Source organism: Rhipicephalus microplus, chromosome 3 (genome assembly GCF_043290135.1).
Source record: "Rhipicephalus microplus isolate Deutch F79 chromosome 3, USDA_Rmic, whole genome shotgun sequence".
Taxonomy (NCBI): domain Eukaryota; kingdom Metazoa; phylum Arthropoda; class Arachnida; order Ixodida; family Ixodidae; genus Rhipicephalus; species Rhipicephalus microplus.
The window spans coordinates 212,607,740-212,626,395 of NC_134702.1; the positions used below are offsets into that span (position 1 = coordinate 212,607,740).

The 18,656-nt window shown below is 45.5% G+C and overlaps 1 protein-coding gene across 1 annotated transcript in view; it reads left to right on the forward strand.

Annotated features, from left to right (window-relative positions):
* Nucleotides 1–18,656, forward strand: part of LOC142803126 (cytochrome P450 2J6-like) — a 99,129-nt gene that overhangs the window by 73,300 nt on the left and 7,173 nt on the right. Inside the window, exons 5-6 of the mRNA XM_075888229.1 lie at nt 8,233–8,534; nt 9,418–9,533. Coding sequence (XP_075744344.1) covers nt 8,233–8,534; nt 9,418–9,533 — 418 coding nt within the window. The remainder of the gene's footprint in view (nt 1–8,232; nt 8,535–9,417; nt 9,534–18,656) is intronic.

Genomic DNA, 18,656 nt, shown 5'->3' on the forward strand with positions numbered 1-18,656 from the left:
CTATCTTGCTACAAACCAGTGTCTTGTACATTAGTAGTGTAACTGAGACAGGTGCAAAAGAAAGGTAGTGATGAATGTAACCAGGCATGCGGTTTGCATTAATAATAGAGAGGATACGGAGTGACCAGCTTAAACGTACTACGCGTGGCTATTCGTACTATGCCTGGCCATTTTAAAGCAGGAGCTGCTTGATGCGTGCCCACGTAAGCATATACTGTGCAACACTATACCAGACTTGAGCCCATCTTCTTTTATATGCGAAGCATTTCTTAGCGAACTTCGGCGACTGAGCGTATCTATCTATCTATCTATCTAGCCACCTACGACTTTTAGCTCTCCTACCCGTTTCAATAATGGTATCTACACCAAACTTGGTACGACAAAACTTGACTGTATGAAGAACATATTTGTCTAGTCATAACATGAAAATAATGACAAGTATGTCATGAATGTCATGATTTACATTTCATGGTCCCGCAGCTCTTGCAGTGGTTTTGCTCACATGGCACGTTGAAAAACTGTTATGGTATGACATGATAGCATGGCGAACAGAAGCGACCGACCCTAAAATGAAAATCATGACATGTGTGTCATGTAACAACATGACTACATGCCAAGCTCATAACGCGCTCGCGGCCATTTTGCTGGCGTCACATATACCAAATTTGGTATTACAGTACGTGAATGAATTACGAAGGTATGCGACTGGTGCAAACATGATAATCATATGATGCGTGCCATGTAACAACATGACTACATACACACTCATGATGTGCTCGCGGCCGTTTCGCTGGTTTCACATGTACCAAACTCAGTAATACGCGACGCGAACGAACAACATTGGTAAATGACACATTCAAACACGATTATCATGACATGCGTGTCATGTAACTACATGACTACATGCCACAATGATGACGCACTCGCGGCTGTATCGCTAGGTTCACATATGCTAAATTCGGTATTACGTGACGCCAATGGACGACGAAGGTGCAAACATGATAATGCAAACATGAACATGACGAATGGTGCGAACATGTTAATAATGAGATGCGTGTCACGTGAAGACATCACTACATGCCACAGTCAAGACGCCAATACATTTCGACGCGACGCGGTGCACGTGATCGCCGGCGTTCACTTTGTCATGTCACGCCGGCGTTGCCAGGCTAGGTGCCGTTCCTGCCATATACTCGCAGGCACGCACCGCGCTGCGTTGCTTTGACGCATGCGCGTTTCAGCGCGTCCGGCGTCCTTCCGTAACGAAAAGAGGGAGACGCAGTGTTGTCTGGGTAGCGCCTCGGCGTGAAATGCAGCATGTCGCATTTCGCGGCGGTTGCCATCGGGCCGTACCGATGGACGCAGGTCCTGCCGGTCGCCCCTGGCGTCTGACTATAGAGTGCTCGCGTTTCGCTAACATAGCGTCGCTGTGCCAAGCGTGAGCGCGTCAATGCTACATAGGAGTATAATGGACCCTTCATAATGAGCTCGCTGCCATTTTGCTAGCTCCACATACAACAAGTTTGGTGTTGCGTGACGTCAATGCATGACGAAGTATATGACTGGTGCAAACATGATAATCCTGACACGCGTGTCATGTAGGAACATGACGACATACCACGCTCATTGCGTGCTCACGGCTGTTTCGCTGGCTCCACATATACTATATTCGGTATCACGTGACGTTAATAGATGACGAACTTGAACGACACGTTCGAACCTTTAATCATGACGCGTAAGTCATGTACGGCATCATTACCTTCCAACTCGTAACGTTGTGCTGATTTTAAAGCGATATTTCAACAATTATCATTCGTGCTTCGCATATTATCGATTCCTGCTGTACGTGGGATCTGCCTTTTTTTTTAATGTGAAGCATTTCTTTGTGTAGAGTGAGCATTTAATTGTCTGTCTGCCTGTCTGTCTGTCTGTCTGTCTGTCTGTCTGTCTGTCTGTCTGTCTGTCTGTCTGTCTGTCTGTCTGTCTGTCTGTCTGTCTGTCTGTCTGTCTTTCTCGCCGCGTAATTCTCGCTGTTCTCATCATTTTTTTACATTGGGGTAAACCAAATTTAGTATGGGAGGATAACATAGTGTGAAGAATATGAATCTCTGGTCAGGGCCTGAATAATGTCACAATCTCGTTGCACATGTCGTCAAAGATAGGTGAAGGGATGAAAAACTTTATTGGGATCCTGAAGAATTCCAACCCCGTTCTAAAAGGGTAGGATCGCGGGCCACTCTCACGTAGCGACGACTCAGGGCTGTCGTCAAAGAGTTTCTAAATATTAGTGGCATAGCGAGCGGCGGGTATGTGCCCATGGTATGCCGGTATGTGTCACAGATGCTTGACAGTTTTTATCTACCCCGGCAAGGCGAGAGCGCACATGGGTAATTTTAACGCTTGATCATTAGAGGGAGCATTCATAGGACAACTGTAAAGATTAAATGTCATTGCCCCCGCAGCAATCGAACCCCAATAAAAAACGTTACCACTGAGTCACGCCATGTCTTGGAACTACTTTTCAAATAGACCCTAATCTTCGGAAAAATTCAGTTGTGGATGGAGTGCTAGGTTTCAATTTTTAAATACATGTGTGTTTCTAGGATACAGCCGTCCTGTCGGGTTAGCAAAGTGTATATAGGAGTCATCCACTTAAGTTTATTCATGTAGCAGTGTCCAGGGCTACGATCCTTGTGAGTACCTGTGCTTCGTATCGGCTCACCGTTTCTGGGATCGCTGATATCCATGTTGCTGTTAGCATCGTTACACAACTGCAAACGAGTGGTTATATAAGATAGATGAGGCTGTTTAACGTATGCCTGTGCGTACACGTGTACATATCTTTACCGCAACTGCGTAACGCCCCGATGAATAAAAAATTAAACACAGTCAGACTGCACGCCCATTGCTCACATAACATCTGCTCCCAAGGTACGTAGGATCTGTCAAACTTTTTCTTCGTTCTCACCATTACAGTATTTCTTACACTTACTTCTCTTTTTTACAATACTAAACATGGTTATCCCCTAGTTAAAGTTAATTGAGAAGAGTTTTTACTTCTGAAACAGCGGCCTGATACCACGCCTGCACAGCTCCACTTTTTAAAGAATACTAAGCTGCCCCGTTATCCGAGACGACGAGAAACGACAGTTCGCACACCAGTTCAAAAATTGCACAACCCGCAGCCATATCACCTTTAAAAACGTAGGCTCCGACACCATCTGGAAAAAGAACGCGTTAGGAAGGTAAAAACAAGGCCCTGAAGCTTTTTAAGCAATTTTAGATCGAGGAACTGTGGCTCTTATATTTCATCCTGCATGTACCGAGCTGAGCAGCGGAGCGTTGCGGAAAAAGAGGGGCATCGGGTATGAAAACATTGGCTCGAGGTGAATGTGGAACGGCTCGAATAAGAGCCCGGCGAGTCGCGAGCAGCACCGCGCCTCTAAACGACAGTCTGGTTGGGTGACAATGGCATGCAGAATGCTCAGGAAAACTGCAGTAGCAGCAAACGTTTAGTAACTAGCCCTTGGCAAATGCTACACGTTTGTTCAGGGTATTCCAAGAGTTATGCAAAGGCACGAGAGGCGGGAAAGGTGGTATGTGAAAGGTTCGATGACGAGAAGTTGGTTGCTGGGCTTGGTGACGCTGGTGGTTGCAGTGTAAGTGAGGGGCTCTTTTACCTTCGCTGATTCAAAAGCATGATTCAAGGGCAGTCGGGAGTTCCTCAGCAAGCCTTGTCTTATATACACATTCGATGATTGGTCAAGGCTTTACGGAGGCATGTAGTTACAGACATTACAAAAGAGAGCTCAAGGGCGACTTCTTAACAAAGTTCAGAGGCCATCTTCTGCCTTCGCCTAAGACGACATCATTATACTTAGTCGATGTAGGAATCTTCCATCACCACCTCTCCGAAGGCTCTGTTCACATTATGTGGTTTCGCACAGCCTCCACAAGTACTGCAAACGTTCTTCACCACAACCGGTTTTGAACGGCCTCCAAGATTGGCTCACCTTTGACCAAAGAAGGAGGTCTCAAATTCGGGCGATTTGTAGCATCACATTGGCGTCATATGCTAGCGTGCTTATATGATTATTACTTTCGCGCCATCGCGTTGACGACGACGCTGCGGAATGCCGATAACAAATGTTCACGTTCGGTGAGGTCCCTGAAATCGCGTTCACACTTGGCCTCGAAGAGAGCGAAACCGGTGAAACTCTCCGGAAACTGACTCGTTTCGCCGCCGAAGCGGTCGGAAAACCACGCTCTACGGCTGGCGCACGAGAATAGCTCCGAGACAGATTTTGCGACCACGCGAAACCAGATCCGGATTCCACTTCACAGTCTTGGCTGTGCTAGATCAAACCACGTGAACTAACTAGCTGATTGGAGATTGAACATGGCGACACAGGCGTCAGCGGTGGCTCGCGTAGGCTCAAATCGCAAACTACCCGTGCAGCACGACGAAGCTTGATGGCATCAACGAGGATGTGTTCATCGAGAGTCTGACTTAAATTACAGTCGCCGAGAACTCTGGAAGTATAGAGTACATCGGCAGCGAGTAAGCATGCCCCAACATGTCTTTCTTTTGCGTACAGCCGGGTGAAACTGCGCCGCCGCTGCAGGTGCGTTCGCTTGTGTCGTTTCTGCTGGCGTATCTCCCGAGACAACGTTTGAAAAGGTGCGAGCTCTTCCCTTTCGCTACTTTGTGTCAATAACTATATTACGAACTTCAGTTCTCAGAAACCAGGCAAAATCGAATTACTTGTCGAGGTAGCGACGGCAGCGGCGGCAAGATGGGCCAGAATGAACGTGAACATCTTCGACGCACGCGGCCGTGGTTTTCCGGCCTCTCTGGGGTTTTAGGTTATCTTCACTTCTCCAGTGTGAATGCGCCATAATGCTTTAACCTTAATGCATGGCTGAATTCACGTCCGTAAGGTGGAATATTCCGCACCACTGGTTCTGGTTTCCAACAATGAGAGTTCCGTGGTGCGAATATTTGTGCGATTGGTAAAAATGTGGTCTTTAGGGCTGCTTCGTAGGCTACAATCTAAGCGAAAAAAATCGTTCTGTTAGCTCCGTTCACAATTGATGCTAATGATGGTTTCGTTTCACATAGAATCCAAATGCTCAGCGATTTCAGTTATATGGCTGTAGAAGCCAGCAACATTTCTTGCCACCGTTACTTTTAGCGAACATTGCGGAATTTTTCAAATGCAATGTATCAGTTTGCGTGTTACGCACTTTCATAATCCGTGACTATTGGTGCCCGGTGCTCTGCGAAATGCGCTATTGGCACAGGAGCAGGGAGGTCTGCAAAACGCGTCTTGTAGGGCTCGCACCTCCTGCCTCTCACTGCGCTTTTGCTTGGCAGGGGTGGTATTGCCAATAATGAAGAAGCAGGGAAGCCAATGACTGCATCATAATCACGGCCGACGAGATTTAGAACACGAAATCTGAAACGTCATGGCACCAGAAGAGGGTTTCGATAATCATAGCATAGCCAGCGCCTCCTTTTTTTATGTTTGTAAACTGACGAAATGCTCGACCATCAGATGTTATTAGTGCAACGCCGTGTACGTGTTGATGAGATTCAGTGACGGAGCAATTAGGAGCTTTGCATTTCGTGTATTATTAACGTGTGACGCCTAGCCACCGACGTAGTGCAGCTTTCACCATGCTCCAGGAAGAAACGGCACATCTTCGTGCGTTCTCGGCTCAAAGTTTGACATCAGCCTCTGTCGTTCTTCAAACAGAATGCGAATTCGGGAAGGCAGGGAGGTTAATCAAGCACGAGTCTGGTCTGCTAACCAACGTTAATGGAAAGGGGAAAGGGACTGGAAACGTGAGAGAGAAGAGCGAGAAAAAAAAGGAGGAAATTATGAATAAATATTCTCACACGTCTGTGGTGGGGGTACAGTACACTATTCTAAGGCATTCAGAAAGGCCTCTCTAATGTTTCGCGCGTCACATTGTAATCATGGTCGTACATTCGCCGAAGCAACCTATCAGCCCAACGCCGCTAGTCAGCACAATGCCGCGCGAGAAATGCGAGGTAGTCATCGACCCATATTTCCTGATAGTTGCAGATGAGGCAATGAACAGCAACAGGGGTGCTAGTTAGTCATCAACATTAGTCGTTGGGATGGAGGAGGGCCGCCAGGTGTCAACGTTCCTGCAGGCATTTCAAACAGAGCCATGCCGGCTCAGTAAGCACAGAGGTGTGCATTAAATTCGCAATGAACAATCAAGATATTTTTAAAGCAGTTTCACTTTCATGCCCTACAAGCTAGTAGGACGGAGGATCAAAAGCTGAATTTTCTTCTCAGTCAATTCTCTAGTGATAACGTAATTGAATAGAGGCTGGTCTTTGCTGTGAAACGTGTTCATGCAACGTTGACCTAGGACTCACGCAAAGTGCATTTCAATATCTACCACATATTCGGCCAGCGCTACGTCAGCAGCTTCAGAAAATTAGATAAGAAGCAAGGCATCAAAACGTGGAGAGAAGAAAAGTTGACACGACTATCAGGTGACACGTGAAGACACAATCAAGTCCAGAAAGGAGATAGGGTCTACCCTGAGCTATTCCTAATCCTCCATTTTTCTTGTTGGAGGCTGCCCGTTTACTTTGATATTGTTTTTATAAAGTTATTTCTATCTATTGATTTATCCAGAAAGGCATTACGGTGAAGAAGACCTATACCACTGCTAAGTACAAAGGTGCTTCAGAAAGTGAGATCCGTTTGCTCATATTGAAATATTTGCGCATCAAAATAAAGATATATGTGTACAGAGCCATTCGCTCATTCTTAAGCCAGGTGCTGAAATTGCTATTCTAGCTTTGTAGTCGAATGCTTGACGGGCGACGGAAATTAAACTGTCCGCCAGAATCGTTGCTCGTGAAAGTTGGGAAGTGCAAGCTGTAATTCGATTTTCGCGACAAAATGGTGAAGAGCTTTTTAGATCCATAGACCAGCTTTGCTGAGTTCATTTTTCTAGAGGGATGAGTGAAAAAAGGGGAGAACATTGTACAAATAATTCACAAATGGTTGCATGGTTCGTGCGACAAAGATGTGCAGGCTCTGCAAACACCAAACAAACTGTTAAAGATTTAACCGTGAATTACAATTACGGGGACGACTGACAGTTTATGGTCTCAGATTTGGTTTTCTTTTCCTTGAGCGTTCTACAAATTTCATGACTTTTACCAAAAGTCTCGAAGTTCACAAACTGCCTTCAAGAGGGGTAGCAAAAATGATAACCAGACAACTCGGAATTCCAAATTTCTCCAGCCACGCAATTTTATGCAGACCTTACGTTGATTGCGTAGAAAAGTGAACCATGCCTGTATTGATGTAAATCTACGAACACAAACTTTCATTCATGAATATTCATTTTCTGGGAACCAAACTGAATTTACATTTTGAATAACCCTATACAAATAATCAACTTTGCTGCTACGGCCACTCGACAAATATAGCGTTGTAACACTTTAGGTTGCGTGAGCTTACCGGCGAATATTTTGTTTGAGCGCCCAGTATATTTGGACCAGCGATAAAAATACCGAGAGTAGCTGTAGAAAACTTAACGAGCACGTTCCGCGCCTCGACAAACCTGACAAAAAAAAAAAGCAGTGCGAAGCACGGGCCTTCTTTTTCACAATGAGCGAATGGTGTGTGGTACGTACAACCTTTCTTAATTTCTTCGGCATAAACAGTCAAAGCTCGCTACTGTTTTTTTTTTTTTGCTCCGCACATCTGTTACGCTGGCTGCACTTCCTAGTTTTTTTTTTTAATTTCCGCCCACATTTTCCTAAGACCATTTCACTCACCTTCTGAAGCTGGTAGAACAGCTATTATTGAAAATACAATTGGTAGTTATCCAGTTTTTGCAATAAAAGCTTTCTCGTTATGTAGCACTGGCTCTTAAGTTTTTCAGGGATGTTTCTTTTTGTGCTACAGCCTCGTCTTCCTAATATTTTGTCAAATTTGCGCCTAACTTGAAAGTGTTGAAAGTTGTACGCCTTGTCACAAACGTGACGTGCTTCTAAATAGTAGGTTTTTATGTCCCATCTTTTTTCCTCCTAGTCAATCTGACTGTTACTAATGCGCTCCAAATCAGTGGTGTTTGACATCCCTGAAGTGCTGCACAGAGGAAGTACGCGATGAAGTCTTGATACTCTGGAAACCAACACCAGAAAACATTGCATGCACACCGTATTCGCAGGAAGAGCTAGGGCACCTCGTCGACAAGCTTCTGTCACTCCAGGGGAAACCAGTGATTCCCGGGGTGATGCTCACGCCGAGTGTGTCCAACATTATCTCTACTCTGGTGTTCGGCCGTCGTTTTGATTACGATGACCCAGAGCGTGTCTACCTGGACAAGCTGATCAACGTCATCCCAGCGCTGGCGGCACAGACATCAACTGTGTACTTCTTCCCCTGGGTCAGAAAGTTGCTTCGGCTCTTTCGCGTGGGAACCTGCGAAAAGCTAAGAGAAGCGCTCATGCTCAGGGAAGATTTCGCTGAGTAAGTGTATTATAAATGAACAGGTATCACATGAATGTTCCGTTTCTAGGATGTATACACATGGCTTATATTTATGGAGCTTGACTGTGCTTGATTGAGATGAGTCATGAAGTTTACGCTTAATTAAGCATCGTTGATGCTAACAATGGAGGACCTGGCCGCTTAGACCAACAGCGCACACAGCATAATTTGTTTTTGTCACTTGAAGATTTTTTATTATGTAACTGCACTTATTCTGCTCCAGCTCAATAAACAATCATTGCGCGAGAAATAAAGTTTTGTGCCTACACGCACGTACTAAGGGACTTTGCTTAGGATAATGCGTTTGAACTGTTCTGACGTATACGGGGTACTTATGAACTTCGCAGCCAGAAGAACCTTTTCCTGTTTTCATAAAGTTTTTTGCCATAAAAGTCCTCACGCTTTATAACTGCATACACTATAGAGTACTAATATACTATAATTCCTGGTTATAAAAGCTCTTGCTATAAATTCCATAGCGATTCTACAAGGTCATTGAAGCAAAATGTTACTTCCTGTTCGTGCGGATTGATGCCGCACTGCTTGTGCTAGGGCAAAGCTTGTTCACTGTCGAAATCAACTGAATTCAGAACAGAAGTCGTAATGCTGACAAATCTGAAATGCATGTTCACTATAGTCGTTGAAACACTTGCACACAATTTCGTTACGTATATATCACAACGGGTATTTTTACAATAATACAACGCACGTGGTGGTGATGAATCTTACCTTAGCAATCTGATTACATGTCATGAGAAATTATAACTAAAATACGTTATATGCCAGATTTTTCTATGGCCAGGTCTATTCGCGGAAAGAAGTGATCTGCCTGCGTGTAAGTATCTAAAACGTTTTGCTTCAGGTCAAAGATTGACGAGCACCATGTTACCTACAAGGAAGGTGTTGTTCGAGACTACATAGACGGATTCCTCAGCGAGATGGCAAAACGAGAAAACGAACGAAACAACACATTCACTCGTGAGTTGGAGCAAGAAGTCTTTTTACCTTTTATAGAGTGCTGAAAAAATGAAGTTGCATGAGCTCACGTTAAGTTTGTTGTAGAAATTTGACCTTCTCATGCAACGCAGATAGTGCACGTGTTTGCTAATTTACTCGACATCATATCAGCATAGAAAAAAGTGATTGCCTTTAAGTGAGCGAGGAGGTAAGTTGGAAGATATGCTCACATAGGCGAAAAAACACAGGCAGCCCAGCCGCCATTGCGCAAAACCGAAAGATTGTCAGTGTTGCCACCTCTTTAGCTGCACTCTTACCGAAGATGTAAAAAGGTCGTGAAATGGTCGCTTTACAACGACAATGCGGCTCCAACGGCAGCCATATGCGCTAACTGTATCAGCCCGAGTGGACCTGAACAGAAGCTTTGCCTATCGAGAAACGCGGAACTCAATGGCATATCCAGCACGCGCAAGAGGTGCTCATCGGCGTCTGCCATACGCGAACCGCGTCCCCCAAAGATGCTGCTTAATATGACGTCAGAGTTTATGTTAGCGCTGATTGCGTATGACAAAGGTACTGATGAGCGTCCTAGTTGCACGCACTCGCAAGTACCGAAAAGTTCCGCGTTTGTCGATAGGCAAAGGATTACTTATGATGACGTCACCTAGTTATAGTTCGTGTGGACGCCGGTGGCTTCGCATTGTCGCTTTAGAGCGAGCGTTTCACGGCCCCTTTAACGAGAGGGACTCGAGATTCTCCGTGATTCATGCGCTATACATACGGCAGAGACCATCTTTCTTTTTTCAACACTGCAAATCTTGCTTAGGTTTATGCAGAGTGAAGGAAGAAAAAAACAACCAAATAGTGCAAACTCCCAAAAAAACATTTTGAATGTACCACAATGTGTATCAAGGCAACAAAAAGTTATTCTTGTGTATCACAGTGTGCAGAAAAAAAAAGAAGTCTGCTGAAGCGGTGTAAAACTCAAGCAAGAGCGAAGAAGGTTGATTTGACGGGTTCCGCGTGGCCCTCTTGGCTGATGCTGCGTCTTTCGTGGGAGTAGAGGAAGCGGACTTAAACTGCAGACTGTTACAGACCATGCAGCAATGTGCCAACTGCAGCGCTAGAACTAACGTGCCATGCTGCTGGTGGCACCTTAGAACTGTGGCACTAGCGTCTACAGGAGCAGCAACGCAAGGCGCTTCAACGAACATGGGAATGATAGGTAGTAAACAAGGATCGGTGTAATCTTCGTACTTCTGGCTCCGTGTGTGTTCATTTGGTTTGGAGCTGTTTCCTCGCGAAGCAAAAATGAGGAAATATTCAGCGGTTGCGCTTCACCACCTTATTCTTTTAGGCTTACAATTTGAAATCGGGTGAGAAAGTTCAAAAAAGTTCCTTGTTTCCTTTGAAACAAAACCAAAACACGGCAATAGCCCCGCCACGGTGGTCTAGTAGTAGTAGTAGTAGTAGTAGTAGTAGTAGTAGTAGTAGCAGTAGTAGCAGTAGTAGCAGTAGTAGCAGTAGCAGTAGCAGTAGCAGTAGCAGTAGCAGTAGCAGTAGCAGTAGCAGTAGCAGCAGTAGCAGTAGCAGCAGTAGCAGTAGCAGCAGTAGCAGTAGCAGCAGTAGCAGTAGCAGTAGCAGCAGCAGTAGCAGTAGCAGTAGCAGTAGCAGTAGCAGCAGCAGCAGCAGTAGCAGTAGCAGTAGCAGTAGCAGTAGCAGTAGCAGTAGCAGTAGCAGTAGTAGCAGTAGCAGTAGTAGCAGCAGTAGTAGCAGTAGCAGTAGCAGTAGCAGTAGTAGCAGTAGCAGTAGTAGCAGTAGCAGTAGTAGCAGCAGTAGTAGCAGTAGTAGTAGCAGTAGTAGCAGTAGTAGCAGTAGTAGCAGTAGTAGCAGTAGTAGCAGTAGTAGCAGTAGTAGCAGTAGTAGCAGTAGTAGTAGTAGTAGCAGTAGTAGTAGTAGTAGCAGTAGTAGTAGTAGTAGCAGTAGTAGCAGTAGTAGCAGTAGTAGTAGTAGCAGTAGTAGCAGTAGTTTTATTTACAGTAAGCCGGATAAAGAGCTCACTGCAGGGGCAAAGGGCTAAAGGTAGTGGCTAAGGTACTCGGCTGCTGACCCGCAGGTCGCGGGGTCAAATCCCGGCTGCGGCGGCTGCATTTTCGATGGAGGTGGAAATGTTGTACGCCCGTGTGCTGAGATTTGGGTGCATGTAAAAGAACCCCAGGTGGTCGAAATTTCCGTAGCCCTCCACTACGGCGTCTCTCATAATCATATGGTAGTTTTGGGGCGTTAAACCCCACATATCAATCAATCAATCAATCAAAACACGGCAATAAATGAAGCCGCAAGTGTGATTCGCCGCCCGCAAGTACGAAGACTAGGCAAATCATGCACTGCCCATCATTCCCATGGTCGCTGAACGATCTCAGCGCCAGAGTCCCCTCTAGATTGTCGGGCCGATGGGCCCTTATCTGCAGCACGCACGGTGTAAGCAGGGCGAGGAGAGCACATGCGCATTACACATGCGCGGAAAGAGCGTCAGCATTTAAAAACGCCACAGGGGGTGGGAAAGTGGCACGCAGATATGAAGGGGTGCGGGACGAGCCCGGGTGTGTTCTCGGAGGCAGGCCAGCGATGGGATGCTGTGTCGGTCGCGCTAGGCACAATGGGGCTTTCCTCCGTTCGGGCTACAGAGGGAGGTCACGCTGGTTTGGAGGCATCGGCTAACGCGAGTCGATGGCTCGTACTCTGCGGCGAGTTGCGTGTGAGTTTGATTTTCTGCTGTTATGTTTCGCGTTGGCTTTCCTGCCATTGTTTCACTGCATATGTTTCTTTGAGCACCAGTCTGTGGGGATTGCTTGTTCTGGGTTTTTGGTTCCTCTATGTGCGCTAGTGCTGCGTTCTATTAGTCCAGATCGTGATTCTTTGATCGTGATTCTTTGAAGGGGGATCGTGATTCTTTGAGTCGTAAATTAACAGCGGTTCTTGTTCTCAGTGTTGCCGGCTTGTGTCCTGGGAATTTAGGCTGACTGACCTCCCTGAGCGGAGGCGGGGCCTTTAAGTTTTTTAGGAAACTCTGTGTGGCACTCCGGTATAAGCGCGTTCCTTTCGTTACTCGTACTCTGCTCGCGCGGCGGCTAACAACCGCGAGGTGGTTGGGCTGACTGTCTCCACTGATGGGTGCAGCTGATAGCAACGTCAAATGGACCAGTTGCTGATTCATTATGTATTCTGCACGGTACTAAAACACGGACTAAAACAGACATTAGAGCTCTGCACGGGCCAATTTTTGTGGCCCGGGCATGGCCCGGCCCAAAAACGTCATGTTCTGGGCCGGCCAAACCCGGCCGAGTGTTTTTGAATACAGCCCGTACTCGGCAAGCACCCGCAAGGCTTGGGCTCGGCCCGTGTCAGCCAGTTAGGCATTTAACATAAACGAGGCACTGTCCACTCTTCGGTTCTTGTAAGGATCCGTTCCTCACACACAATATTTTATATTGAATGTTTTGGAAGTTTTTTCAGTGTCACCACTTTTTTGTGTCACAACTGTTTTGGAAGTTTTTCAGTGTCACTACTCTGTACACTTTGGGGTAATAATGTTTTTGACACTTTTCGAAGAAATTGCGGGGTGATGTAAAATATACTTCTGGCAGTAGCTGACTCTCTCGTGTATGCAATGCTAACCACGCAATTAGTTTTTTGTATTTCGAAAACGACAGCTATATTTACTACCCCCCTATAGTGGGAAAAGTAGCTGACATTTGTAGTCATAGTCTACATAAACTGAATGCGAGCCGGGGCTGTTGAGTAAAAGTAAGACGCCTCTTCCAAACGTCATTTATTATGCCATGCAATAAAAAACGTACTACAGTTGCTGATGAGAGGTATAGACAAGGATGGGCAGCTTCACATAATAAAGCTATTGTGTCGACTACTCAACTGTCTTCAACGTACACTGATTTAGATCTCCAGACAGTTATATTCCCCACTCTCTCGAGTTGCAGCCACCGAAGTTCCTTAATATATCAAAGCGTGCCACACCTATTTGCAAGCAAGCCACTATTTTTAGTTCTTCCCTGAAGATACATATTGCGTCTTCGTGTTACGGCCATTGATGCTTAACAGTGCAATAGTCTTTGTGTGAAAATCAGTCTGGAACCTTTCATGCCACTCAGTGTGGTGACGTCAACAACGTGGTGTACATTTGAACAGTCCAAAAAGAAACAATCCTCTGCCGCACTACCCTTCTTAGTCTTTTCAGTCCGTGTTGCGCGCAGTTTTCTATTTCGGCCACACAGACGATTTCACTAACCTTTCTTGAATATTCTCCACAGGTGCCTTTTACCGCCCGTATTATCTTTCCACAAACCCTTCCCACAACTGATAACGCTCAGCTATAATTTTCCCCTTATTTGAACGAGTGTTGAGCAGTCCTAAAATGTCTTAAAAGGCTCGACTTCATTACACGACTATCTACCTTCATCGTTACTTCCTTGTAGGAACGTGAAGGTCTAAACGAATAAAGCACAGAAAGCCTTCAGAGATCTGTTAGCAAGCATGATACTTCAAGTAGGTCCCCTACTCTAACCGGTACACATTTAACGATGACAATATTCCCTTTGACTATAGTCTTCCCCCCGCAGCCACAGGCGCAACACTTAAGACACTTTTGACTTGAAGCACCTTTGATCGGTACACACTGTCTTTTAGAGAGGTGTTGTGACTGTTGAGGCAGCATTGAGGGTAAACTGCGCGCACGCATGGCAATTACTACCCACTTGTTTACCCCGTGGGTGTTGTCTTAGTGAGCAGAACCGTTTGATAGCTCAGCAAGAATGTCATGAAGGCCACCATGACGGCGGCGTTTATGTAGTCCACTGGAATTGAGGTGTGCATAATAATGATACTGTGGCAGCAATGCAGGCCAGTTGGCATCTTCTCAAGTTATCGCGTTCTCGAGAGGTAATGCAAGTGTGCCTTTGTCTTCAAGTTGTACAGTGAAGGACACTCTTATGCTTTCTTTGAAGGGGCGTCACGCACATCAGCGGTTCTTGCGTGCCTGTTTCACGGATCACTTCGGACATTTGATCAGTAGCGATAGTCTCTGCGTGTCTTATCGTCTTTTGTATGGTCTTACACTTTTTACACAAGGTTCTACTGTTCATTTCTCCAACGAAATGGCAACACTGCTATGATCCTCTGCTGATGTATTTTCGTAGTGCAACTTCATCGCGATCATTTCGGAAATCGATGGTTTCAGTGAACATTCTTATGTCGATGTCTTGCTTCGGTAATGTATTTTCTGAAATACCACAGGTATCGCGCTCCGCAACCCCTTGTGATAAGCAAGCGATATTTTTCTCCTGATAGACATCTGTTCACAGGGCGCACATTTGACTGTTTTAATACTGTCCACCTTTCTCCTCGACGAATGATGGTCCTTAGAGAGTCCACTTCATTTTCGTGTCAATGAAGATTAACGTTTTGTTATTCGACACCCATCGGACTTTGCTGTTGTTTGGCACTGCTTTCTCAATCGGTGCGACCCAATCAGAAGATTTACTCCGGGTTCGAAGGTTACGCAACAGAAAACAAGTGCATCCACCAGCTGTTTACCTTCTGCAATGATGACTTTATTTAGTTTATTCATCTTGGAAGATTTCAGTGATGTCACCGCAGATGAAAAAACCACCACAGCTTTCACCCGCGATAATCGCGGCAGTAATACGAGAAATTGAAGCAATTACTTTTCAACGACTGGAAATAGCCGGTCCAGTCAAAAGGGTGAAATGAAATTTTCTTCTACGAATATTTTATATCCGCATATTAATTCTCAAAAGGCAGCCACTGGTAATCACCGCGAAGCGATGAAATTTGGGTAATATAGATCACCAAACCGCAACTGACACACCAAACAGCGCATTCACCAATCACTTCCTTAATGGCCACAATTAGGTTAATTGCCTGATTTTCTTATTTAGTGCTTTGATTACTGTCTGTACACACGTTTTCTGCTTCCAAAGTAAAGGGAACTCCGCAGGTAATATGGAGATACCTTTTATCTGTAATTTAAAAATAATAAATTGCATACATTTCTTGAAACACCCTGTGTATAAGACCAGGGCCTAATATGGGCCTGACTGAGGCCCGGACTCCACCGGACCGCGACCCTGGCCCGACCAGGCCTTATCCATCCCAGCCTGGGCCCGTGCAGTGCTCCAGCAGACAAGGACAAGCACATTCAAGGTCATGCATGAGGCAGAATAGAAGACTCATTACCCACATTAGCAATTTGCCAGATACTGAACCTCTTTATCTAGAAGAGGAATCAATAACTTGCTCACACAGTTGTCAGGTTCCAGAGACATTTTTTTCTGCTTGATGGACGTAATGTACGTAATGGCAATTAAGATTTCTTGGCTCAGCATGTCAGCGGGTGTGATTGTCATGTGCAGTTCAAAAATACAGCTGTATTGCATAAATACAAATACAATCATACCCGGATAATCATTGATGCAGAAAAAATGGCGCGGCATCCTGACAACTGCGTGAGCAAATCATCGATTGCTGTTTTAGATAAAGAGCTTCAGTATCTGGCCAATGGCGCATGTGGCTAATATATCTGCTATTCTGCCTCATTCCGCTTTTCAAACTTTGTTTGCTAAAATATCTTTTCTTTTTTTCTCGGTTTGCCATTAATATGTGTAGGGCGCGATCTTTTTGTGTTGATAGTCTGCGCTTCTCCTTCTATGCTTCTTGTCCGGGTTTTCACCCGAGCAGTGTACATTGATTATGATAGCAACGGCTTTGAGTATGTAAGTGTGAAAAAAACTTTTTGCGTACTATAGGTACTTTTTGGTATCTATCTATCTATCTATCTATCTAGCTATCTGCCGACGTCTGGGTGATCTCATTGTCACCCCCTTAACTTGGATTACACCAAAATTTGTACGGCAGGGTAATACAATTTGTCTAATATGACTCACTAGTAACGACAATTTGTGTTATAAATTACAATTTCGTCGCGTAGGTTGTCAGACTTTTGCCAAAAAATAGTGGCGCATACTCGGGGGTGGGTATGTGCCACTGGTATGTGGGTGTCACAGGTGATACATTTTATTTCTACCGAGTAGCTGTGAGAACACACGAGTAACTTTAACGCTTGGGCGTTAACAAAAAGCCGCCATATGCAGCCTTGATCGGATGAATACAAACAGTAAATTTCAGTGTCCCAGCACGAATCTTTATTTATTGCGACAAAGATTTGTCTTTAAGGCATGATATTTTTTATAAATGTCTGCTGTTAGGCCGGTGTTGTGTATGAATTGAAGTAGTGTCTTGTGGAATCTGTTTTCATGTTTCTAGCGGTTGTAACTGGTTGTTTCACTGTAGCGAAGGCCGGCTTGAGCGAGGTTACGGGATCTTTCTGGTTGCAACCATTTACATGTCCATAAAGGTGGTATGTACCTGCTTGCATCGCAAGAGAGGGACAATATGGACACGTATCACCAACTCGTAAATGTGACCAGTTCCATGACAATATAACGGCTGGTGTAAGGGCCACCCCTGCCCGAAGCCTCCTAAGCACAACTTCCTCCGCCCTAGTAAGGTTAGGAGGGAGAGAGCAGACACATGGTGGAATCAGAGCGCGTGTATCCTGCCAGAGAACATTTTTACGGGTATGGAGTAAGTTTACGGGCTGAGGTGGAAGGGGAATGGCTGGAAGGTCTATGTCTGGAGGGCAGTGCGCCTGCTGGTCAGCAGCAATGTTGTGTGGGTTCGCAGCATGGCCTTGAATCGAATGTACTTTTACGCAAGCAGCTGTATCATGGTTCAGCTTATGAATCGCCTCGCAGGTCTCCATCGCCTTGTGTAGTTTCTTGAGCTCCTTAATAGTTCCTGAGGAATCAGTGTATACGTCAACCTGCTTAATTGTGGGCAGCTTAGAGGTAGCATCCTGGATTGCGTCGTGGATGGCTTGAAGCTCCATCACAAGAGGAGTGGATTCCGTAGATAGATAGCACTGGTGGCCTCTGACGAAATTATGCGTAGTACTGAGGAATGATGTTCTCTCCGTCTTGTAGGATAGCAGCATCTGTGTATAGTTTGCAGGTATTAGAGCATGGGGCCTCGATGATGGAGCGTTCGTTAATTGTAGATGATGTATCGAAGCGCCGTAACTTTGTTGTTTTATTGACAACCAGCCCGAGTCTATGGCTCCCAGGGATCCATAGACTCGGGCTGGATGTCAATGCAAGAGCCATGGTGAAAGTGAGCATGCAACGTAGCAACAACCGGTACAAGTTGCCTTTTGATTTCACCAGCTTTTTCTCTTTGCGAAACCAGCTCTGAAATTGTGTTAACCTGGACGTGCTCCTGTAAAGTCTGTATGGGAGTGATGCGAGGTAACACTGTTAATGTGCGCATAGCATCACGGTTATTAGTCTCCAACTGTGCCAACTGGGCCAAAGTTAACTGTTGAAATCGCGTCTGGTATAAAATTTTTCGTTGCAGAGCTGTGTGGACGAGCCGTCCAGCTATGGTGTGTCGTTCAAGCCACCAGGAAACACGAGTGGTCAGCATCTTTTCAGCAAGCTTCCAGACAATAGCAGTCAATGAAACTGGGCGTAAGGATTGCAGGCTATTTGGAGACTTTCCGGGTTTGGGAATCGGGATGACAACTGAGTGTTTCCAATCAGATGGGAGGCCCCCAGTTTTCCATAATTTAATAGCCTGCAGAAGTTCATCAAAAGCTTGACCTTCCATGTTCTTGAAAACTTCGTATGGAATACCGTCAGGACCAGGTGTTGTTTCTTGGTGAGAAGTTTGAATCGCCGCTACTAGTTCGGCCATGCCGAAAAGAATGGATATATCGGATTTGGCACATGGATCAATCTCGTCGATTTCGGGGCAGGTTATAGAAGATGCGCTATAATACTTCGGGAAAAATGCTCTTGCAGCCTGCTCTGCATATTCTTGTGGCGTACTTTGCATCGATAACCTAATGCTCGCTGCAGAGTCAGGTTGCTTGTAACCGCGTTCCATCTACCTGAACGTACGCCAAAGTGCTCTGTTTCCCATGCCAGATCCAAGTTTTTCACACCACTCCTGCCACCGCTGTCGAGAAAGCTGCTTTTCGCGCCGACGCGC